General features: G+C 41.8%; 2 protein-coding genes across 5 annotated transcripts in view; one reads left to right on the forward strand and one right to left on the reverse strand.

Annotated features, from left to right (window-relative positions):
- The window catches only part of LOC5511886 (anaphase-promoting complex subunit 1), a 50,674-nt gene that overhangs the window by 19,076 nt on the left and 6,288 nt on the right, over positions 1-25,310 (forward strand). For all 4 annotated transcript variants that reach the window (XM_032381244.2, XM_048730002.1, XM_032381233.2 and 1 more), the window contains 22 exons: positions 3,993-4,049; positions 4,473-4,554; positions 4,928-4,970; positions 5,045-5,091; positions 11,406-11,528; positions 11,675-11,745; positions 11,870-11,923; positions 12,183-12,289; positions 13,094-13,261; positions 15,155-15,266; positions 15,740-15,874; positions 17,352-17,401; positions 17,732-17,916; positions 18,307-18,398; positions 19,527-19,613; positions 20,163-20,210; positions 20,539-20,621; positions 20,691-20,769; positions 22,610-22,764; positions 23,840-23,930; positions 24,618-24,671; positions 25,088-25,144. In XM_032381244.2, the coding sequence (XP_032237135.2) occupies positions 3,993-4,049; positions 4,473-4,554; positions 4,928-4,970; positions 5,045-5,091; positions 11,406-11,528; positions 11,675-11,745; positions 11,870-11,923; positions 12,183-12,289; positions 13,094-13,261; positions 15,155-15,266; positions 15,740-15,874; positions 17,352-17,401; positions 17,732-17,916; positions 18,307-18,398; positions 19,527-19,613; positions 20,163-20,210; positions 20,539-20,621; positions 20,691-20,769; positions 22,610-22,764; positions 23,840-23,930; positions 24,618-24,671; positions 25,088-25,144 (1,980 nt within the window). The remainder of the gene's footprint in view (positions 1-3,992; positions 4,050-4,472; positions 4,555-4,927; positions 4,971-5,044; positions 5,092-11,405; positions 11,529-11,674; positions 11,746-11,869; positions 11,924-12,182; positions 12,290-13,093; positions 13,262-15,154; positions 15,267-15,739; positions 15,875-17,351; positions 17,402-17,731; positions 17,917-18,306; positions 18,399-19,526; positions 19,614-20,162; positions 20,211-20,538; positions 20,622-20,690; positions 20,770-22,609; positions 22,765-23,839; positions 23,931-24,617; positions 24,672-25,087; positions 25,145-25,310) is intronic.
- LOC5511885 (adrenocorticotropic hormone receptor) lies at positions 6,159-8,683 on the reverse strand. The gene has a single exon (XM_001632168.3). It carries the CDS (start codon positions 8,082-8,084, stop codon positions 7,110-7,112), a length of 975 nt encoding a protein of 324 aa, XP_001632218.2. The 5' UTR covers positions 8,085-8,683; the 3' UTR covers positions 6,159-7,109.

Genomic DNA, 25,310 nt, shown 5'->3' on the forward strand with positions numbered 1-25,310 from the left:
CAATATACTTTCTCCTTCACTATACTTTCTCCTTCACTATACTTTCTCCTTCATTATACTTTCTCCTCGGCACTATACTTTATCCTTCACTATACTTTCTCCTTCACTATACTTTCTCCTTCACTATACTTTCTCCTTCACTATACTTTCTCCTTCACTATACTTTCTCCTTCACTATACTTTCTCCTTCACTATACTTTCTCCTTCACTATACTTTCTCCTTCACTATACTTTCTCCGTCACTATACTTTCTCCGTCACTATACTTTCTCCGTCACTATACTTTCTCCTTCACCATACTTTCTCCTTCACTATACTTTCTCCTTCACTATACTTTCTCCTTCACCATACTTTCTCCTTCACTATACTTTCTCCTTCACTATACTTTCTCCTTCACTATACTTTCTCCGTCACTATACTTTCTCTGTCACTATACTTTCTCCGTCACTATACTTTCTCCGTCACTATACTTTCTCCTTCACCATACTTTCTCCGTCACTATACTTTCTCCGTCACTATACTTTCTCCGTCACTATACTTTCTCCGTCACTATACTTTCTCCGTCACTATACTTTCTCCGTCACTATACTTTCTCCTTCACTATACTTTCTCCTTCACTATACTTTCTCCGTCACTATACTTTCTCCGTCACTATACTTTCTCCGTCACTATACTTTCTCCTTTACTATACTTTCTCCTTTACTATACTTTCTCCTTCACTATACTTTCTCCGTCACGATACTTTCTCCTTCACTATACTTTTTCCGTCACTATACTTTCTCCTTCACTATACTTTCTCCTTCACTATACTTTCTCCTTCACTATACTTTCTCCGTCACTATACTTTCTCCGTCACTATACTTTCTCCGTCACTATACTTTCTCCGTCGCTATACTTTCTCCATCGCTATACTTTCTCTGTCGCTATACTTTCTCCTTCACCATACTTTCTCCTTCACCATACTTTCTCCTTCACCATACTTTCTCCTTCACTATACTTTCTCCTTCACCATACTTTCTCCTTCACTATACTTTCTCCGTCACTGTACTTTCTCCGTCACTATACTTTCTTCGTCACTTTACTTTCTCCGTCACTATACTTTCTCCTTCACTATACTTTCTCCTTCACTATACTTTCTCCTTCACTATACTGTTTTCTTCACTATACTTTCTCCGTCACTATACTTTCTCCGTCACTATACTTTCTCCGTCACTATACTTTCTCCGTCACTATACTTTCTCCGTCACTATACTTTCTCCGTCACTATACTTTCTCCTTCACTATACTTTCTCCTTCACTATACTTTCTCCGTCACTATACTTTCTCCGTCACTATACTTTCTCCGTCACTATACTTTCTCCGTCACTATACTTTCTCCTTCACTATACTTTCTCCGTCACGATACTTTCTCCGTCACGATACTTTCTCCGTCACTATACTTTCTCCTTTACTATACTTTCTCCTTCACTATACTTTCTCCTTCACTATACTTTCTCCTTCACTATACTTTCTCCGTCACTATACTTTCTCCGTCACTATACTTTCTCCGTCGCTATACTTTCTCCGTCGCTATACTTTCTCCGTCGCTATACTTTCTCCGTCACTATACTTTCTCCGTCACTATACTTTCTCCGTCACTATACTTTCTCCGTCACTATACTTTCTCCTTCACCATACTTTCTCCTTCACTATACTTTCTCCTTCACTATACTTTCTCCTTTACTATACTTTCTCCTTCACTATACTTTCTCCATCACGATACTTTCTCCTTCACTATACTTTCTCCTTCACTATACTTTCTCCATCGCTATACTTTCTCTGTCGCTATACTTTCTCCTTCACCATACTTTCTCCTTCACCATACTTTCTCCTTCACTATACTTTCTCCTTCACTATACTTTCTCCTTCACCATACTTTCTCCGTCACTGTACTTTCTCCGTCACTATACTTTCTCCTTCACCATACTTTCTCCTTCACTATACTTTCTCCTTCACTATACTTTCTCCGTCACTATACTTTCTCCGTCACTATACTTTCTCCGTCACTATACTTTCTCCGTCGCTATACTTTCTCCATCGCTATACTTTCTCTGTCGCTATACTTTCTCCTTCACCATACTTTCTCCTTCACCATACTTTCTCCTTCACTATACTTTCTCCTTCACTATACTTTCTCCTTCACCATACTTTCTCCGTCACTGTACTTTCTCCGTCACTATACTTTCTCCCTCACTATACTTTCTCCTTCACTATACTTTCTCCGTCACTATACTTTCTCCTTCACTATACTTTCTCCGTCACTATACTTTCTCCTTTACTATACTTTCTCCTTCACTATACTTTCTCCTTCACTATACTTTCTCCTTCACTATACTTTCTCCGTCACTATACTTTCTCCGTCACTATACTTTCTCCGTCGCTATACTTTCTCCGTCGCTATACTTTCTCCGTCGCTATACTTTCTCCGTCACTATACTTTCTCCGTCACTATACTTTCTCCGTCACTATACTTTCTCCTTCACTATACTTTCTCCGTCACTATACTTTCTCCGTCACTATACTTTCTCCGTCGCTATACTTTCTCCATCGCTATACTTTCTCTGTCGCTATACTTTCTCCTTCACCATACTTTCTCCTTCACCATACTTTCTCCTTCACCATACTTTCTCCTTCACTATACTTTCTCCTTCACTATACTTTCTCCGTCACCGTACTTTCTCCGTCACTATACTTTCTCCCTCACTATACTTTCTCCTTCACTATACTTTCTCCGTCACTATACTTTCTCCTTCACTATACTTTCTCCGTCACTATACTTTCTCCGTCACTATACTTTCTCTGTCACTATACTTTCTCCGTCACTGTACTTTCTCCGTCACTATACTTTCTTCGTCACTATACTTTCTCCGTCACTATACTTTCTCCGTCACTATACTTTCTCCTTCACTATACTTTCTCCTTCACTATACTTTCTCCTTCACTATACTTTCTCCGTCACTATACTTTCTCCTTCACTATACTTTCTCCTTCACTATACTTTCTCCTTCACTATACTTTCTCCTTCACCATACTTTCTCCTTCACCATACTTTCTCCTTCACCATACTTTCTCCTTCACTATACTTTCTCCGTCACCATACTTTCTCCGTCACTATACTTTCTCCGTCACTATACTTTCTCCTTCACTATACTTTCTCCTTCACTATACTTTCTCCTTCACTATACTTTCTCCGTCACTATACTTTCTCCGTCACTATACTTTCTCCGTCACTGTACTTTCTCCGTCACTGTACTTTCTCCTTCACTATACTTTCTCCTTCACTATACTTTCTCCTTCACTATACTTTCTCCTTCACTATACTTTCTCCGTCACTATACTTTCTCCGTCACTATACTTTCTCCGTCACTATACTTTCTCCTTCACCATACTTTCTCCTTCACCATACTTTCTCCTTCACCATACTTTCTCCTTCACTATACTTTCTCCGTCACTATACTTTCTCCGTCACTATACTTTCTCCGTCACTATACTTTCTCCGTCACTATACTTTCTCCTTCACCATACTTTCTCCTTCACCATACTTTCTCCTTCACCATACTTTCTCCGTCACTATACTTTCTCCGTCACTATACTTTCTCCTTCACTGTACTTTCTCCTTCACTGTACTTTCTCCTTCACTGTACTTTCTCCTTCACTATACTTTCTCCTTCACTATACTTTCTCCTTCACTATACTTTCTCCTACTTCACTATACTTTCTCCTTCACTATACTTTCTCCTACTTCACTATACTTTCTCCTTCACTATACTTTCTCCTTCACTATACTTTCTCCTTCACTATACTTTCTCCTTCACTATACTTTCTCCGTCACTATACTTTCTCCTCGGCACTATAGTTTCTTTCAGACCGTCAAGGTCAAGTAAACTCCAAGAATTCATCCTTGGCCTAATTGGTGTAATTTGTGACTAAAGCAAATTGTTCTTTTTTCGCCAGAGAAAACCATTTCCTCTCATAAAAAACGTGTGCCGACAGACTTTTCTTATAACCATGGTGAGTGTGGGTTAGTCGTAGTATACCCTTCACGCAGGGGAATTGTTTGGATCATAGAAAGATTCTCTGCCGGCCGCCATTTTGTTCTCCTTGCAATAGGAGCTATTGCGATATCTTCGATTTGAATCTCAATAATTGTCTTCTTTTTAAAATTGTCCCTGTCTCTGTTCTTTCAAGATTGGAAGACAATATTAAAATTATTGAAAGAAAGCTACAAATAATCACCCAAAAATATTTTTTCATTTAACGAATCCAGTGGCAGCTTCAGTCTCAAATGAATTTTTTCTTGCAATTTTAATTTTGCTTGGACGACAAAATGGCAGTGATCCGGGGCAGCATCACCAACCCTTTTGTTATCGAGTTTTGAACAATGCTGACTATTCATGGCCGATCTATTCGTTTGTTGTTGTTTATTCATGACAGATATATTCGTTGTTCATGCCGCTAAAAGATGGAAGCTACTTTACTGAATCGTCGCGCCTGTACCACACGCTCCCGCCTAAAGGCAAGTAGCAGTGGATGCGTGAGCTCTTTAAGCCCTTTAATTTAGCTGCTTTTGGGTGGCAAGCTAAGCTTAGTTAACACTTAACCCATTTACTCCTACAACGGTCTATCCCGGTACCTACAAGCCAAAACATTTTAATTCGAAATAAACACACGCGCATACAACAATGTATCTGAAATATGCATATGCACAATATAATCGTGACAAATTAGCTCCTCGACATCAGCTTAATCATCGACTTAACATCGGCTAAACAATCAGCTAAACCATCGGCTTACTATCGGCAATGTATTCCATTAAAACATTTTTGTTTGAGATCACTCAACATCTTGTATGTTTCTCGAACCATTCTGCTTTTTGTTGTCATTCACAGGGAAAGAAAAAAGGAATAGTCTGCCCAATATCAAGTTGATGAGGTATGGACTTCTAGTGCATTTCTTTAGCCGGCGGCTTGTCCTGGTACAACGGCTTGTGTGATTTATTTTCACAGCTGTCAATCAAGTGCTGAACGAGTTATCATGTTTATGGCCGGGCAGGGTAAGTCTAAAAGAATCAACCACTCCTTTGTTATTGTTTATGTAACTGATAATTCCGCGGTTCACTTCAAAACAACCATCCACGATTGAAGTCTGATAATTAATGAATGATATTTGATTGGGAGTCTTTCACATTACTTGCTTGTCTGATAATTAATGAATGATATTTGATTGGGAGTCTATCACATTACTTGCTTGAATTAGCCGATGGAAAGAGATGCTATGAATCAATCGGTATTGTGCATTGCATTGGTGGAAACTTTAAACATCTCGAAAATAATAATAAAGAAACTGCCCCGTAAGCTGGTCACCGTATGCATAGAAAGTGTTGTGAGAATGGAAGCCTGGATTACTTCGTGTTCATCGCCCATGCTTAGTGCATGCTTACTGCATCTACTTCACGAAAGCTACATTGTCGGACAACCCATCTTTTTAGGTGCCATCTAGGTATGAAGTCGGGGGGGGGGGGGGGCAACACAAAACAACATTGATAAAGGCTGTTTTCCATATGATGGCACTTTACCGTAAGTTTGCAACCGATCCTTATGTGGTTTCCATATGATCGCACATGATCGTAGGTAACTTTACCGTAATTTTGCAACCGATCCTTATGTGGTTTCCATATGATCGCACATGATCGTAGGTAACTTTACCGTACGTCTGCAACCGATCCTTATGTGGTTTCCATATGATCGCACATGATCGTAGGTAACTTTACCGTAAGTTTGCAACCGATCCTTATGTGGTTTCCATATGATCGCACATGATCGTAGGTAACTTTACCGTACGTCTACAACCGATCCTTATGTGGTTTCCATATGATCGCACATGATCGTAGGTAACTTTACCGTACGTCTGCAACCGATCTTTATGTGGTTTCCATATGATCGCACATGATCGTAGGTAACTTTACCGTAAGTTTGCAACCGATCCTTATGTGGTTTCCATATGATCGCACATGATCGTAGGTAACTTTACCGTAAGTTTGAAACCGATCCTTATGTGGTTTCCATATGATCGCACATGATCGTAGGAAACTTTACCGTACGTCTGCAACCGATCCTTATGTGGTTTCCATATGATCGCACATGATCGTAGGTAACTTTACCGTACGTCTGCAACCGATCCTTATGTGGTTTCCATATGATCGCACATGATCGTAGGTAACTTTACCGTAAGTTTGCAACCGATCCTTATGTGGTTTCCATATGATCGCACATGATCGTAGGTAACTTTACCGTACGTCTGCAACCGATCCTTATGTGGTTTCCATATGATCGCACATGATCGTAGGTAACTTCACCGTAAGTTTTCAACCGATCCTTATGTGGTTTCCATATGATCGCACATGATCGTAGGTAACTTTACCGTAAGTTTGCAACCGGTCCTTATGTGGTTTCCATATGATCGGATGATGATTGTAGGTAACTTTACCGTACGTCTGCAACCGATCCTTATGCGGTTTCCATATGATCGCACATGATCGTAGGTAACTTTACCGTACGTCTGCAACCGATCCTTATGTGGTTTCCATATGATCGCACATGATCGTAGGTAACTTTACCGTAAGTTTGCAACCAATCCTTATATGGTTTCCATATGATCGCACATGATCGTAAGTAACTTTACCGTACGTCTGCAACCGATCCTTATGTGGTTTCCATATGATCGCACATGATCGTAGGTAACGTTACCGTAAGTTTTCAACCGATCCTTATGTGGTTTCCATATGATCGCACATGATCGTAGGTAACTTTACCGTAAGTTTGCAACCGGTCCTTATGTGGTTTCCATATGATCGGATGATGATTGTAGGTAACTTTACTGTACGTCTGCAACCGATCCTTATGCGGTTTCCATATGATCGCACATGATTGTAGGTAACTTTACCGTACGTCTGCAACCGATCCTTATGCGGTTCCATATGATCGCACATGATCGCAGGGCGATTTTAAATATAATAGTCAAGAACGGTTTTTGATTTTTTTTTACAGAATTCGTTTAAAACGGCCTACGGGCCTACATCCATCCTTTCTGTTTCATGATCAGCAACGTACTTCCCAGAAAAAAAATTCCAAGAAGATGTGCACTGCTCCGAACGGCACACCGGAGCTCCTTCATCTTCCAACAGTAGATAGCCGGGTTTATCCCAGAGTTCATCAGAACTATGGTGGTAGTTACTTTCACGAAAAACCCTGATCGACTGTTGTCTGCCGTGATACCATAGTACAAAAACGCTGCAAAACAAGGGATATAACACAAGACGAATGCAAAGTATATGTACAGAGAAGTTCGCACGGATTTTCGGTACTTTATGTTTGAGCTGACGTTTGGAACACAGGATTCAATGCAGGATGTTTCCGCTGGGACAACTTGGATTTGATTGCGGTGTTTTTGGACCACATTGCAGATATTAACGTAGCTAGCCATGATTATAATAGCGCATATTCCCATGACACAGCACAAGATCACATTAAATGAGTTGACCCCAAAAATTATCCACCACACTCCCGATAAAACTGCGAATAACCAGTTCACGGCGCAAACAACGATCGCCTTCTTGATTGTAACGATGGCTTTGTACCTAAGATGAAGATGAAGGGCAAGAAACCTATCAACAGCAACGGCGGTAATGCTGAAAAGAGACACGGCGCCGAGACCTGTCGACGTTATGCCATAGAGTGTTGCAACGTCGCAATAGGTGTGCGGCCTCTCACTGGCCCTGAGTTCTAAAGCAGTCCAGGCTGCTAGAACTGGCTGGGCGATGATGCCAACTGCAAAATCCGACAGTGCGAGGTTTCCCAGGAGTACCATCGCAGGGGTGTGAAGTGCTGGCGTGCGCCATATCGAGACGAGGACTAGAGCATTTAGGATGATCGCGGGTAGAATTGTAACTCCGTTAAGAACAGCAATAATTGCGAACTCCGTCTGGGTAATCTGGTCTTCTTCGACCCATTTGGTGAAATGGTAGCAGGAAAAGTTATAATATGGCATTTGATCTTATAGGCCTTGTTTTCTTTTTTACGTTAATGTTCAGCTCAGCTCTCAGGAGGCGTATGTACGTCCGTAGAGTCGACCGATTGCGAGAATATTATCACATACAGGTGTTTGTGTGGTCAGTCGGGAATAAGAAAGGTGACGTTAACGTTTAGCGAACGCCTACAAGAGTGTCAAAAAGCTCCCTTTTTTTCTCAGACCTAAGGTCGGATCTTTCCCTTTGTCTTTTGCTAATTTTGGCAGGTTGAGAGGCAGCTGGTACGATGTTCAACTATCAAAGTTATATAGAAATCAAGATGCTGAATTTTACTGCTACAGGAAATGGAGAATAGACGTGCCTTTCCTCAATCAAAGTAGACAGAGGAAATAAAGCATAGAAGTGCGTTTCCTCTATCAAAACAGACAGTTGAAATGAAAAGGCTAGGACATTTGAAGAAACGACTTGACATACTTGTATCGAATATATATCGCGGCACATCCAGTAACAGGATTGATAAATTGACATGGATCGGTAAAGACAGGGCATAAGAAATATGATAAACAAGACACCTGCGTGCTTTTTGCTTTATAAGGATCGGCCCCTTTTTCTTTCAGTCCAGAACAGACGCTCATGAATTTTAAATTTGATCTGAGCCTCAATCTGATGGAGCCAGTTTGTCATGACAACGGTCACGACGCTTTCACCAAATCACGAAGAGCATAGATTTTTTAGAAGGAAAAATTAACCAAAATACGGACTCTCGCGCTTATCCAAAACTGCATGCATGGAAAAATATATTTTTTAATAGAAATGAAATATAAGAGTCCGGGAAGCATGTGCAAGTGATTCAAATTTATAAAATTGATGATAAGTTCTTGGATTTATTTGTCATTTCGAGAGAATGATTTTGCGCGGAAATAATTTGATTTGGGAAACTTTTGGTACATATCGTCATAAAAGGAGTTAGGGACTGAAATTCAAAATATAGATATTTTACTATATAGATATTCTACTATATAGATATTCTACCATATAGATATTCTACTATATAGATATTCTACTATTCTACTTTCAATGCCGGATATTTTGAAGGGTCCCTTTTTGTTGCTTTCGGAAGGTTTTAGCTTATTATTACTTGTCGTCGAATTTAGCATATACCTATTTCAAAAAAGGTTGTCAGTGCAAATGGCGAATGGCAAATAGTAAATGGCAGTTCTAAGCCCGAACGGTGCTTCTGGGTACTAATCATTCGTTAAAATTAAAGGTGTTAAATAAAGTCTAGCAATGTCAGAGACATACATTGATGATCTTTAATGGATAATTGTTTGGTTTATCCATATTCTTCAGCATTTAGAAGAAATTTAATGAGACTCATGGTTCCTTTCGTTCCTAGAACTGCCATTTGCCAATCGCCAATTGCCGTTTCGCACTGACAACGTTTTTTGAAATAGGTGTATACAACCGAATTAATCAGGCAACAGTTTCGCCTGAATATATCGTGAACTATAGAAATAAAAAACAATACAAATCTCCTTTGGTGTTTGTTGTTTAATCATTTGGGACTGTGGCAAATGTATTGGATTAAAAAAAAACTAACCCTACTCATGAAAATTTGCTCTAATGAAATTATACATTCAACAACAGCAAAACTACGTTTGTACCAAAAAACATTTTTGGTACAACTACAGTAGTCATAAGCGCAGGATATACAAGTTATGACGTGTATACGATTCTTTTCTTATTTAACTACTAGTGTATGAAAGGGGAACTTATGAAGTAAAAGGATTGGATAATAAAACGCAGTAGCTCACCGACGTTAATGCACACTTCAGTTTCACAATAAACACTGCCAACATTCCAACATGCATTGCTGGAATAAAAAGAACGTCAACGAAGTGTGATACTAATTATTATTACCAATGCTTCGCCATTCCTGCACCCTATGAAATAAGTTAAAATCTAAACTGCTAGTATGCAGATGAAGTAAGACGTTTTCCCAAAATTTGAGCGGATAAAAACGACAAAAGGAACAAGCTTCGTCGTATATACCCTTCCAGCAAAGCAGGGAATCTAAAAATAATTACAGCGAACGGTTTCCAACATATCCCTGTGCTTGCGTTTTCACCATCTTTCACATTTATAAGCAGTAGAAAAGTAGAAAAATAAAAACAGTAGAAAAATAGATAATTTAATAAAGAGGAAAAAGTCTTTGTAAATAAAAGACACCGGTTATAGATTCTGATCGTCTACGGTCTCAAAATGCAATGTGTGTTGAAAATGTATTGATAATTGCTAAAAGAGGTGAATGAATACCACCCTCAATCGCACACACATCCATTTACTAAGACCATGCGAAAATAGTAACTTAACTCATTTGAAGATCGGTTCAGTAATGCCGACATTAACAGGCATACTCCATCCACGTCTGCAACCCCACGAACGGCTCTTCTGGCGTCGTGGCCATGATATCACCAATCGATTAATTCTGACTGATTTTTCTTTTATAGTTTGCTTTAGATCGTCAAACCCATCGGTCATGACCAATTTACAATATCTGCATGAAGTATCAGTTTGGCATAATTAAATGTTTTTGCCATTTTAACAGCTCTAAAAGCTTATCGAAAATATCGACTAGGAAAAAATGGCGCCAAATCGGCTTCAAAATGGCGCGGCACCAGAATAAGGCTCAGATCAAATTTAAAATTCACGAGCGCCTGTTTTTTTTTTGAGAACCGAAATATTCCAAGAAAATGGGAAATGCTCTCTGTTTATGCCTCTCAGTTTGTTCTTTCCCCATGTAGAAAAGTTTCGTTTCATAAAGAAAAAAAATTAGTTGGGGCACGCATTAGTCACGTGTTTTCTCCCCAGTCCTCTTTCCTCTTGCCTCAGTATGGTCCCAGGGAAACCTCTAACAATATAGCTTCTATATATAGCTCATATACAATGCTGTCGTGTGGTACCTCTAAACGATATTTAGAATTCATAAAGCTATATATATATATTTTTTTTTGGGGGGGGGGGGGGGGGGTGGGGAGAGTGAGTTCTCTGACCACCCCCGAAAAAACAAAAAGGGATTTCTTTATGCATTTGCAGTATCTCCACGGGACGTTAATTGTCAGATTTGACTACATACCAGAGTGATCTAGCTTATGCTTTATAGTTTTGTCTACAAAAAGCACGTCTATTTAGAACCGAAAGTGGACCTTCGGCCGTTGTGGGAGGGGTGCGTTCGCACCCCCTGCACCCCCCCTGGGTATGGGCATGACGTCTGAGAAACTGCTAAAATACATGGCGTCTGTATACAGCTCATAATTTGATCTGTTTTCAAATGCTTGCAGGTGTGACCGCGACTGATCTAGACCGGCTGCCGATTGGTGTAGGTCTTCCCCTGAGAGAGGCTATCCACATGTGTACTCGCAACCCGCCCTTCAATCTGTCCCAAGAAGCCTTCTCCCTTATTGGTAAGTTAAGCTATACACTAGACTTCCATGATCCATAAGTTTTGTTTTTGCACATAATTTCTCTTCCTTCACCCAATCCCTCCCTTCCATCCACACGCATACACACTCACACATCTGATATTATTCTGGTTTTGGCTCATTGTCAGGTCGGGAAGATCTCGCAGCTCAAGCAAGTGCTCGGGATAAGGAAATCCTTCCTCAACACGGCCCTCTCAGTGTACGTCTGATCTATATAGTGATTTTAGAATGCTTTATACGAAATTAGACGTTGATTGCGAGTAAATATATATCAGTTATGAATGGTGGAGAATTACTTTGAAAAGTGTTTCTTGTTTTATTAGAAAACAGCCCTCAAGGAAGGCGATATCGACGACGGCATGGAGTTCAGTGATGAGGTAAGAATGTTGTCCAGTTGGAATGCTTTACAAATGTATTTGTACTATCAACATGTCAATTTACCCAACCAATGAGAATCGATGTAAAATAAGAGAATCACCTGACCAATCAGAGTGTATGTACATTTAACATGTGACATCTTTCCAACCAATCAGAAGGCATGTGCTATCAAAGCTAACCAATCCGAATGCATCTTCATTATCAATCACATGTGTACCATTTAAGGGCATATGAAGTCTTTGCTTGAACAAATTTCAGATCATGAAATTGCGCTTTGGCGAGGATCTCCGTGTGCAGGAGGTCAGACGGTTGCTACAGTCTGCTCGACCTGCACAGGTCAGACTAGTGCAGAAACCTGAAGTCAGGTAAGGTCTGCTCGACCTGCACAGGTCAGACTAGTGCAGAAACCTGAAGTCAGGTAAGGTCTGCTCGACCTGCACAGGTCAGACTAGTGCAGAAACCTGAAGTCATGTAAGGTCTGCTCGACCTGCACAGGTCAGACTAGTGCAGAAACCTGAAGTCAGGTAAGGTCTGCTCGACCTGCACAGGTCAGACTAGTGCAGAAACCTGAAGTCAGGTAAGGTCTGCTCGACCTGCACAGGTCAGACTAGTGCAGAAACCTGAAGTCAGGTAAGGTCTGCTCGACCTGCACAGGTCAGACTAGTGCAGAAACCTGAAGTCAGGTAAGGTCTGCTCGACCTGCACAGGTCGGACTAGTGCAGAAACCTGAAGTCAGGTAAGGTCTGCTCGACCTGCACAGGTCAGACTAGTGCAGAAACCTGAAGTCAGGTAAGGTCTGCGAACGTCAGCGAAACAACAACTCTGTTCTCAGAGAGTTGAACAACGTAAAACGTCAACCATGTTTTAATTTATTTCCCTGTTTCCACCTAGTTTTCCATAGTTTGTCTGTATTTCTTTTAGTTATTCTAAAAAGAAAGACGGACAGACTCGTGAAGTCCTAGGCACTAAAATGAGAAAAAAACCCGTGAATCTTTCTTACAGTTTAGCATAGGTTTCATCCTCTCGCTTCATCCTTTTGCTCTGAGGGAATGTGTTTAACTTTATCAAAACTTCAAGACAAAAGTGGAATCATATATATGCCTTTCTTTCCAAGGCAAAGCGTTTAATCCATGGATATTTGTTGGTGGTTTTCTTCTTCTCGCATCTAGTGATCACGACTTCATCCAAGAGCAGGAGACAAAGCTGTTGCTTATGTGCAAAAGGGTGATGGCTTTATCAGTTGGCAGAGGCATGTTCACACTGGCCACCTCGCGTCCCATCCTGACAGAGACCTTACCCATCCCGACACTCGAGCTCACAGGCAGGGCTCCGCCCAGGTGGGTAAAGGGGTAATGTGGGAGTGTGGGAAGGGGTGTGGTTTGAAAGTAGATGAGGGGGGAGGGGAGGAGGTTGGGGAATTGTGTTTCAAGGGCGCCCAATCCCGTCATTGAGCTCACAGGCAGGGCTCCGCCCAGGTGGGTAAAGAGGTAATGTGGGAGTGTGGGAAGGGGTGTGGTTTGAAAGTAGATGAGGGGGGAGGGGAGGAGGTTAAGGAATTGAGTTTCAAGGGCGCCCCATCCCGTCATTGAGCTCACAGGCAGGGCTGCGCCAAGGTGGGTAAAGGGGTAATGTGGGAGTGTGGGAGTGTGGGAAGGGGTGTGGTTTGAAAGTAGATGAGGGGGGGAGGGGAGGAGGTTGGGGAATTGAGTTTCAAGGGCGCCCCATCCCGTCATTGAGCTCACAGGCAGGGCTGCGCCAAGGTGGGTAAAAGGGTAATGCGGGAGAGTGAGAAAGGGTGTGGTTTGAGAGTAGAGGAGGGGAAAAGGGGGGGAAGGGGAGGGGGTTGGGGAATTGAGTTTCAAGGGCGCCCCATCACGTCATTTAGCTCTCAGACAGAGCTCCGCGCAGGTGGGTAATGAGGATCTCCTGGGGGTCTTTTCTCAAAACCCCAGGTAATTACCGGGCCCGTTAGGGTACCAGGGGAGTTTTCGGGATACTTTTCCGGGCGAGGAAGAGCGTTTCTCAAAGCTTGCGGTAGCGTCCCGGTTGTTTACGGGTTCCCGATAAGCAAATAATAATTTTCAGAGTCAATGAATAGATTGGCTATATAATTATTGAATATCAATAAAAATCGTAGATTTGTCGATGTCTGTAGACAACTGGTACCCCAAACACTGCTGTGGCATCGGCACTTTTCGAAAATAAGACAAAGAACAAGTAGATAAAGTCTCATTTTGTAGCAAACTTCCAATACCTTCGCAAAGTTGTTTACATTTTTTTAGGCGCACGGTGACAGCTAAATGTCAAATCATTTGACAGAAAAGAAACCTGATTGGCTGGTAGGGAATCCCATAAATTGATGTTAGCCGTGATTGGCCCACTTCTTTCCGGGCAGTGATATGGTTTCCTCAATTGATGAAAATTCTCTACAACTCGACACAACTTGAAAATGGCGAGATTTAATCGGAAAAAAGTACCAAATTGGATAGTTCAACTTGGCCAATTCTAGATGAATAGTTGGTCTATAAATTCAGCTGAAAATATTAAGGAAAAACATCGTTTTGGGTATCAATTATCGAATCAAAAGTAATTCCCGGTAAGTTAACGGGAACTCTTGAGCTCCCGTAAGTTACCGGGGCGAGTTACCGGGATTTTTTCCGGGCCCGACAATAACGGGCGTTTTGAGAAACACCCGTAAAGTTTATCGGGGGCTTACCGGGTGACTTTCCGTGTTTCCGGGTTTATCGGAAACACGGAAACACGGAACACGGACTTTTGAGAAACTACCCCCTGATCGCACCTTTTTCTGCACCTCTTTCTCTCAAATCCTTCTCAATCCTTCTCTCGCTCTGTTGAAATACTTACTCTGACAACCTTCCCTTCAGGGTTGTAAACCTTATGGGTGAAAAGGGGACTTATGCTTGGCTGGCACAGTCCCAGTCAAAGAATTACTCCTGTCTAGAACTTTCTAGTCTTCCAATTAAAACAGCTCATATAGTCGTAATTTCCACCCAACCTGCTAATTCCTTCATTCCACTCTCTACACCATTAATTTCAATGAAAGAAAAAAAAATTTAAGCTGACTACTATTCCTGAATATAAACCGATTACGGATAGGAGGAATGTGTGGCATCAAACATCAAATTTGTGTCAGAAAAACATTTGTTTGTTTCCTTACTGTGAGTAAATACATTGTATGAATCAATGTGTTCTATCACGTATCTCCGCAGAAACACGGTGGTAGGGCTTGATCACGTGGACTGCCCGGCGGATATGAGGGTGTGGCCGCAGTTCCATAATGGCGTCGCCGCAGGGCTTAAGATCGCCCCTGGGATCTCACAGGTGTGGTATTTGGATGACTTTTGCAGAGCAAAAAATGGCACCAAATTTTTTAGTTCTCAATATATAAGCTCAAATTTCCGCATACAAGGAGTTCCTCTGACCAAAAGCTTAATTCCAAATTTTAAAGAAATTTGAAAGATAAGAAATTTAGATATTAGGGAGCAAAGTTGGCTTAATTTCTGATCAGAGTCCGACTTCTCCCTTAAAACGAGAAGAATTCATTCTTTGAACATTTGAAAATTGAACTTCAAGCCTCATATCTCGAAGACGAATCCATTAGAAAAAAACATAACAAGGAACCTCTATGCAAAAATTCAAGTTTACCGAAGTTAGCCAGACCTTATTTTTCGGAAAACTTGCCATTTGTTTGCTTATTTGACCGCCTCACTATTAGAGACTACCTGTTACTCGAAGAATATGTCGGGATGTATTCCTTGCGGTACGACATTAACTTTGCATGTTCATATTTGTAGATCGATAGCACATGGATCGTTTATAACAAGCCCAAAGAATTGACCAATGAGCATGCTGGGTTCTTGATGGCGCTAGGTCTAAATGGACACCTTGGTAACCTCTCCTATATGAATCTCCACGACTACCTTTGCAAGGTAATCACTTCTATATGAATCTCCACGACTTCCTTTGCAAGGTAATCTCTTCTATATGAATCTCCACGACTTCCTTTGCAAGGTAACCTCTCCTATATGAATCTCTACGACTACCTTTGCAAGGTAACCTCTCCTATATGAATCTCCACGACTACCTTTGCAAGGTAATCACTTCTATATGAATCTCCACGACTACCTTTGCAAGGTAATCTCTTCTATATGAATCTCCACGACTTCCTTTGCAAGGTAACCTCTCCTATATGAATCTCTACGACTACCTTTGCAAGGTAACCTCTCCTATATGAATCTCCACGACTACCTTTGCAAGGTAACCTCTCCTATATGAATCTCTACGACTTCCCTTGCAAGGTAACCTCTCCTATATGAATCTCCACGACTGCCTTTGCAAGGTAACCTCTCCTATATGAATCTCCACAACTACCTTTGCAAGGTAACCTCTCCTATATGAATCTCCACGACTACCTTTGCAAGGTAACCTCTCCTATATGAATCTCCACGACTACCTTTGCAAGGTAACCTCTCCTATATGAATCTCCACGACTTCCTTTGCAAGGTAACCTCTCCTATATGAATCTCCACGACTACCTTTGCAAGGTAACCTCTCCTATATGAATCTCCACGACTACCTTTGCAAGGTAACCTCTCCTAAATGAATCTCCACGACTACCTTTGCGAGGTAACCTCTCCTATATGAATCTCCACGACTACCTTTGCAAGGTAACCTCTCCTATATGAATCTCCACGACTACCTTTGCAAGGTAACCTCTCCTATATGAATCTCCACGACTTCCTTTGCAAGGTAACCTCTCCTATATGAATCTCCACGACTTCCTTTGCAAGGTAACCTCTCCTATATGAATCTCCACGACTACCTTTGCAAGGTAACCTCTCCTATATGAATCTCCACAACTACCTTTGCAATGTGTTATATGACTCATACATGAACCCGACACTTCGTTTCCAATGTTAGACAAATAGGCACGCAAAGCATACATGTGGCTACGTGAACCATATACGAGTCCTCCACTACCTTGTAGTATTGTCATGAACTATGCATGAACACCACACTACCTTTGAAATTGTTACAAATAGACAGGCAAAGATTAATGTGGTCACATGAACCATAGAAAAAAAACCCACTACCGTTGCAATGTGTAACAAATAGGCACGCAAAGAATACGGCTATACGAGCTATGTATGAATCCCACACTATGTGACAAATAGGCACGCAGAGGGTACATGTGGCTACATGAACCATACATGATGAATTCCCCCACTACCTTTGCAACGTTCGACAAATAAGCACGCCAAGCATACATGTGGTTTCATGAACCACACATGAATCCAGCACCCTTGCAATGTGAGACAAATAGGCTCGCTAAGCATGCATGTGGCTACATTTACCATGCATGAACCCCCACAAAATTAAGTTTCGTTCAATTATTATGCTCTTTAGGGTCATGAGCTTACAACAGTTGGTCTTCTGCTCGGGATCTCTGCAGCAAGGTGCGTGCATTTATTGTCAATTACTGCAGAAATTTGTATCGGATTTCACACAAATCCTTGCTAACTCGAAGCTATCACAAGCTCCCCTGATATGATAGGTGAGACACGCACTACTGAGGCTACTACTGATGTTTTAAGAGAATAACATATTCGACTGATGCGAACCCCATAAATAGCAGTTTTTTATGTTTTCGTTGCCACATATCGTTGATATTGTAGGTTAGTAAAGTAATGTCAGCCCGATACGTTCTCGTACTACTGTTTCCTGGTCACGGTAGCGCACATTACCCTACAAATTCTGGTAAATGCTAATGGATTGTGCTTTTCCAGGCGCGCCAGCATGGACCTATCCACCACCAAGGTCCTCAGCATCCACGTAGACGCTCTCCTCCCCCCTACCTCTGCTGAGCTGGACGTACCCCACTCCGCCCAAGTAGCAGGGGTGCTAGGCGTTGGCCTTGTGTATGAGGGCACCGCCCACAGGAGGATGGCAGAGGTCCTTCTCTCTGAAATAGGTACGTCTTACCCCCCCCCCCCCTTTTCCCTCCGCTTGACCAGATTGGTGGAGTTTTAGGTCTTCCTCGTGTATTTGGAGGATGTCGGATCTATCTACGGTCATTATTCCCCGTGTAGTAGATATGCCTTTTGACTGAGTTTGCTGGTTTTAATAAGGTATATAACCTTTTTTATAACTATGGAAGCCTCCGCGCATTGCCCCACGTACCCACACTGAACGTGAGCCTAACGTAAATGTGCATCTATCAACGGGAAGTGTAATAAACATACATAGGCACAGACGTGTTAAAAAAGAGTTCAGCCTATGTCAGAATAATTCAAAGTTTATCATTACATTAATTCCGAGTTTATAATTCCAATAATTCCAAATTGGTGTTATTTGCTGTAAGGTCGTCCTGCCGGACCCGACATGGAGAACGCTGTCAACAGAGAGTCCTACTCGCTGGCGGCGGGACTCGCCCTAGGCCTCGTCATGCTGCAGGTAAATCTCAAGAAATTGCGTGCTCTGATTAGTTGAAGTCCTGTGCTATATTAGGGTGATTTAGATCCACGACGCCGGCAAGAAGACGCCGCCTCGCGCAAGTTCGATTGCGCGCACACGCCTTTCTTGCCGGCGTCGCGTCCTGTTCAGGACGGCATTTCATGCTTTTTTACGTCCTCTTCAGGACGGGACGCTGCAAAAATTAGCGTGCGCGCACAATCGAACGTGCGCGAGTCGGCGTCCTCTTGCCGGCGTCGTGGATCAAAATCACCCTATTATAAAGTTTGTGACGGGACCACTGTGAATCGTTATGGTTCACGTTAAAGCCACTCCTTTGTTTATGTTTATAATTTGCTATTGTTTACTTGCAAGGACACATCAAAGTAACATTCTACGGATGTATTCTGGCACGTTATTGACGATTATTTGATTGAAAATATTTAGGTTTCTCGCTTGAATTAGCCGATGGAAGTGAATGCTCTGTGTGACTCGGCATTGAGCGGGAGCATAAAATGAGCCTCTGCCAGCCACCATTTTGTCATCCTAGCAAAGTACCAAGTGCGAAAAAGCATCCATTTCCATCGTCTGATTTTAGGAAACCAATGTAATTTTTATGATTGAATTTGGTAAATGAAGTATAGAACTTTGCTTTTAGATGGTTATTTCGAGATTTAACACATTATACGTCGTCCAATATTAAATGAATAAAATAACAAAGGTGAAGCTGACAAGGCCACTTTAAGGCCCAAGATATTACAGAGCAACGTGTGCATGTTAAAACTGCATGTGCAACCTCTTAAGCGTGTGTCTAGTGCATAGACATGATGCATGAAATTTGTTTCGTGTTTAAAGAAATGATAAATTGATCGCAGTGATGGTGAATTATAAATTTGTGTCTATGCCAACCTCTTGATCTAGACTTGAATGGTAAACATGAAACCTTTTGATCTAGACTTGAAAGGTAAACATGAAACCTCTTGATCTAGACTTGAATGGTAAACATGAAACCTTTTGATCTAGACTTGAAAGGTAAACATGACGCCTTTTGATCCAGACTTGAATGGTAAACATGACGCTATTTGATAGACTTGAATGGTGAACATGATGCCTTTTGGTTGGATTTTGTAGCATGGTAACGATGCGCTGGGCGTGTCGGATCTGAAGATGGCAGACCAGTTGTTTCAGTACATGGTTGGAGGACAGAAGAAGCCACAGGTGTCGATTGTATTTTGAGATCCATGTTTTTCTTGGATCATGTTATATCCCTATTTTTGTTATGAATTTGTTTTTGGTAAGTTTTCTTCAAGAGGCACTCGCACGGTTAAGCCATAAAAAGGGAGAAAATATGAAGACAAGAGTTACAACAGCGTAATTTTTTTTTTGTTACGCCCAGAATATCAAAAGTCACATAGACTGTCATTGTACTTGTTCTCAGTCCCTCGCGCGAGTGTTACCTGCACGTGTGACTGGGTACGAGTATAAACATTTTTGTTCCGACTCTTTTTGAGTTTTTAGAAATGGCGCTAAAATCACTCTTTAGCCGAGTAAGTGTCTCTTCAATCATGAACAGAGTATGTATTTTTGTTTTGCTTTCTCATTCATGTACACGAGAAAGCGATAAACAGAGTATTTTTTATCTTCCTTATTCCTGTACACGAGGAGGCGTGTTAAGAATAAACTGCTAAAAAGCTGAATTTCAACAAAAATCTGCAATTTTCACATGGAACATATAACCCTTGCATTAAATATTTGCCTTCTTTTCAGACCGGCACCCAGAAGGAGAAGTTCAAATCCCCGAGCTATTTAATCAAGGTAAACAAGTAAAAAAACAATAATTTGCTGCTTCTCCTTCTCCGTGTACCCAGGGTCATCTCTTCTCTCAATCCAACCATTCTCATTGGCTCATGGTTTCCTGCCGGGACCTTCTTGTCAACAACAAATAATTCCATGATTTTGAATACAATTCTCATCCCATTAGTTCAAAAGCCCGTCAAAACTTCTTTAATAGTTTACCTTTCTCATGGGCTCACATCTAACCTTGATTGTACTAAACGTCACAAAATATTAAGGTTGTATTGTGAGACAAGTGAAATTAGGTGTTGTATAAGAATGCGAAACTAACGTCGTTATTACATACCAGGAGGGTGATACAGTTAACATAGACGTGACAGCAGCCGGTGCGACCTTGGCACTTGGGCTAATGTTCATGAAAACCAACAACAGGTAACTTCAACTTGACATCCAGCTTTTTGCTTATGGAAACCAGGGTGAAAAAGTACTTTTCTTCTCCAGTTCCGTAGCCTCGTGGCTAGACGCTCCCGATACTCAGTTCCTTCTGGATTCCGTTAGACCAGACTTCCTCCTACTTCGGGTAAGAAAGGCTGACATTTGTTTTGAAATTCCTGTCTGTGCGATAGTCCTTTTGTCCGGTTTCTGGTTGTCTGGCTGTTTTGTAGATGCTTTGTTGCATAGTTTGATAGATTTGTTTATTAACACCGTTTACAGATAGAATCTGAATCCCAGGTGTGTCAGCCACACGTAAATGTCCGGAAACATTACAAATTAAGTAAAAATTAAGTAACAAATTTAACAAAGCGATCCGTTTGTGCCGTTATATTGGCATGTGCTTAATTGTTTTTTTACACTACTGCTGATTGTTTAGTTAGTGTTTATTGCAATAGTATTTGTTGCTGAGTCGAGGGCTTATTATCGCTATTCCTGTCGTTATAGTTGCTGAGTCGAGGGCTTATAATCGCTATTCCTGTCGTTATAGTTGCTGAGTCGAGGGCTTATAATCGCTATTCCTGTCGTTATAGTTGCTGAGTCGAGGGCTTATAATCGCTATTCCTGTCGTTATAGTTGCTGAGTCGAGGGCTTATAATCGCTATTCCTGTCGTTATAGTTGCTGAGTCGAGGGCTTATAATCGCTATTCCTGTCGTTATAGTTGCTGAGTCGAGGGCTTATTATCGCTATTCCTGTCGTTATAGTTGCTGAGTCGAGTGCTTATTATCGCTATTCCTGTCGTTATAGTTGCTGAGTCGAGGGCTTATAATCGCTATTCCTGTCGTTATAGTTGCTGAGTCGAGGGCTTATAATCGCTATTCCTGTCGTTATAGTTGCTGAGTCGAGGGCTTATAATCGCTATTCCTGTCGTTATAGTTGCTGAGTCGAGGGCTTATAATCGCTATTCCTGTCGTTATAGTTGCTGAGTCGAGGGCTTATAATCGCTATTCCTGTCGTTATAGTTGCTGAGTCGAGGGCTTATAATCGCTATTCCTGTCGTTATAGTTGCTGAGTCGAGGGCTTATAATCGCTATTCCTGTCGTTATAGTTGCTGAGTCGAGCGCTTATTATTGCTATTCCTGTCGTTATAGTTGCTGAGTCGAGGGCTTATAATCGCTATTCCTGTCGTTATAGTTGCTGAGTCGAGTGCTTATAATCGCTATTCCTGTCGTTATAGTTGCTGAGTCGAGTGCTTATAATCGCTATTCCTGTCGTTATAGTTGCTGAGTCGAGGGCTTATAATCGCTATTCCTGTCGTTATAGTTGCTGAGTCGAGGGCTTATAATCGCTATTCCTGTCGTTATAGTTGCTGAGTCGAGGGCTTATAATCGCTATTCCTGTCGTTATAGTTGCTGAGTCGAGCGCTTATTATTGCTATTCCTGTCGTTATAGTTGCTGAGTCGAGTGCTTATAATCGCTATTCCTGTCGTTATTATCGATTAGCGCTTAGCGCTTATTATCGATGTTCCTGTCGTTAATGGTTGCTGAGTCGAGCAATACAACAATACAATGCAATGTAATGCAATAATCATTGTTTATCGAGGGTGGCATATTAACCGAATACACAGTTTTCTAACATATTGCACTTGTAAGCATTTGTAAGAGCACTGTCACTGGGGGTGGTCACTGCCAGAGGTTTTATTGCGTCCCCAGTGGTTCTTTTACGTCCCTTCGGTTCAGGTTAGTGTAGTGCAGCTTGAAGAGACGGGACCTCCGGTTTAGTGTCCTTATCCGAGAAGACTGGAAACACGGGAGAATAACTTCAACTCACTTGTGACACAAATTCGAATCAAGGCAGGAAACCAGAAAAAATACCCAGTTTGAGCCAGTATTCGAACCTGGGCCACAGCGGTGAGAGGCCGAAGCGCTAACACACTAGGCCACCCGTGCTTCCACGCGCTTATTATTGCTATCCCTGTCATTGTAGTTGCTGAGTCGAGGGCTTATCATGTGGGATTCCATCCAGCCGTGCAAAGACTGGGTCGAAAGTCACATCCCTGACATTGTTCAGAAGTATGCGTTTTGCGCAGATCCGGAAACCCTGAAGGTAGATGACTCCGACATCGACCTTCAGACCCTCAGGTAAGCCTAAAATTGCGCACATTTAATATGTGATGCTTAAATATAATGTAATTTAAAGGGACTCTATAAAAGGGGCTACCAAACAACCCGGAAGATAGCCTATAGCATCCCAAATGGATTATGTGGTCCTTTTCGCCATTCACCTGTTATACACCTATTTCAATTAAGGTTGCACCCGCGAATCAATGCATCGTAACCCGGAGTGCTTCATGGGTAACGTATAAATGGCTCTAGACCTGTGAACTTCGTGTGAACGTTTTATTTAAGCTTATTTCTTTATTTATTTGATCCCATAAAGCACTGCGGGTTACGACACTTCGATTCTTCGAGTGCAACCTATGAAATAGTTGTATATTGTTTTGATAAAAAAAGAATTATGCACTTTTTACGATTGATAACCCATAATGCGTTGTTCTGACGTAGTCGCTTGCTTTTTGTTTTGTGTTTGGCCTTAGCCTACATTTAAAACTCAAATGGAAATGGAAAAGATGTGCAAAGTCTGAGAACGTTCACGGGGTCAATAGATAATGAGTCGATGAAATTCTACAGTAAAAACGTATTCTCATGTGCTGCCGTTTTAATTCAACTGTTCTCTGCTGTCTATATATGTTGTTTTTATTAAAAACTATAATTGATGTTGATGGCTGAAAGGCTCAAAAGTATGCGAATAAATTTGAACTATCCATTGTTTTGGTTCTCGTCCTGTAAGACTTCATGCGTAGACTACATACATAGCCAGTATACACTATGATAAGTCTTAGTAATACATAGCCAGTATACACTATGATAAGTCTTAGTAATACATAGCCAGTATACACTATGATAAGTCTTAGTAATACATAGCCTGTATACACTATGATAAGTCTTAGTAATACATAGCCAGTATACACTATGATAAGTCTTAGTAATACATAGCCAGTATACACTATGATAAGTCTTAGTAATACATAGCCAGTATACACTATGATAAGTCTTAGTAATACATAGCCAGTATACACTATGATAAGTCTTAGTGATAGGGAGGCTTGGATTAGCATAGTGTACCATACATTTCACTTTTCAATTCTTCCCTCAGTCAAGCTAAAGCCAGTATCATCGCAGGCTGCTGCCTCGCCATGGGGATGAGGTTTGCTGGCTCAGCCAATCAGGAAGCATTCACGTGTTTGGTAAGGTAGAACTGCTTTCACATTTTGTGCAAGAGGTGCTCGTGCTGTGTGGATTATTATGATTTAAAAAATGTGGTCCTTGATAGTGCTCTGTGTTCTGTTGATGGTGGTGATGGCGACCATGGTGATGGCGACCATGGTGGTGGCGACCCTGGTGGTGGCGACCCTGGTGGTGGCGACCCTGGTGGTGGCGACCCTGGTGGTGGCGACCCTGGTGGTGGCGACCATGGTGGTGGCGACCATGGTGGTGGCGACCATGGTGATGGCGACCATGGTGGTGGCGACCATGGTGGTGGCGACCATGGTGGTGGTGACCATGGTGGTGGCGACTATGGCGATGGTGACCATGGTGATGGCGACCTTTTTAATGGTGACCGTGACCACGGTGATGGTGGTGATAGGCATCATGGTGATCATAGTGATGGTGACGGTAATTATGCGGATGGGTGGTTGTGGTGGTGATAGTGATGGTAATTATGGTGACGATGATCATGCAGATGGGTGGTGGTGGTGGTGATAGTGATGGTAATTATGGTGACGGTGATCATGTTGATGGGTGGTGGTGGTAATGGTGATGGTGATCATGGTGGTATTGATCAAGGTGATGGTGGGGCTAGTTATGGTGATTATCGTGATGGTGATCATAGGGGTCTTCACCCATTTATCTTTTGTGTATTGTGTTACTAGATGCATTACACCAAGTACTTCAAGGACCTTCTTGGTAGTGCAGTTGGTGAGCAGGTAAGGTATCACCCCCTCCCCTTCCCTCTTTTTTACCTCCTGTCGTTTACCCTGGGGTATCAGTGGAAACAGGGTGCTTGTCTATCCCCCTCTCTCTGACAACTGTGGTTCTAAAAAAGGTGTATGGAAGCTAGTGATCCACAAATGTACCTCAGCCATATGCTCTATATATTGTTTCATCGTCTCTTTGGGGTAGTCCCCTCTCCCTGGAGCCCCTGCTAGGGGGCTTTGTAATGCCCAGACCCTCAGAAAACAGGGTCATAACTACTGGAAATACATTATGTTGCCCTTTTTGTTCATCTTGCACTCATTATTCACCATAACTTCATTCTAGAGGAGGCCTACATGCACCCTAGAACCTATAATCGGACTTCGCCTACGATAGTTAGCTAATCTTCTTGTGTCCGTGTCCACAGGCTGGCAAGCCCACTCTAGAGACTTGTATGGACGTGTGCCTGATCTCTGTAGCTCTAGTAAGTTTGTGTCTTCATTATGCTTTCCATACCATTTTGCTTCGAGGCTCACCCATGATTCCACATAGATCGGAATTGCGAAACATTTCTGACACTATGCACCTATTGCATTCTTGATAAGGAATGGGGGATGAAAAATACCCACATTCTGTTGCAAAGCTGCGAA

This window comes from Nematostella vectensis, chromosome 7, assembly GCF_932526225.1.
Source record: "Nematostella vectensis chromosome 7, jaNemVect1.1, whole genome shotgun sequence".
In the NCBI taxonomy this organism is placed as follows: domain Eukaryota; kingdom Metazoa; phylum Cnidaria; class Anthozoa; order Actiniaria; family Edwardsiidae; genus Nematostella; species Nematostella vectensis.

Coding starts and splice junctions, on each gene's coding strand:
- LOC5511885 (XM_001632168.3), bottom strand. CDS start 8,084: ATGCCATATTATAACTTTTCCTGCTACCATTTCACCAAATGGGTCGAA.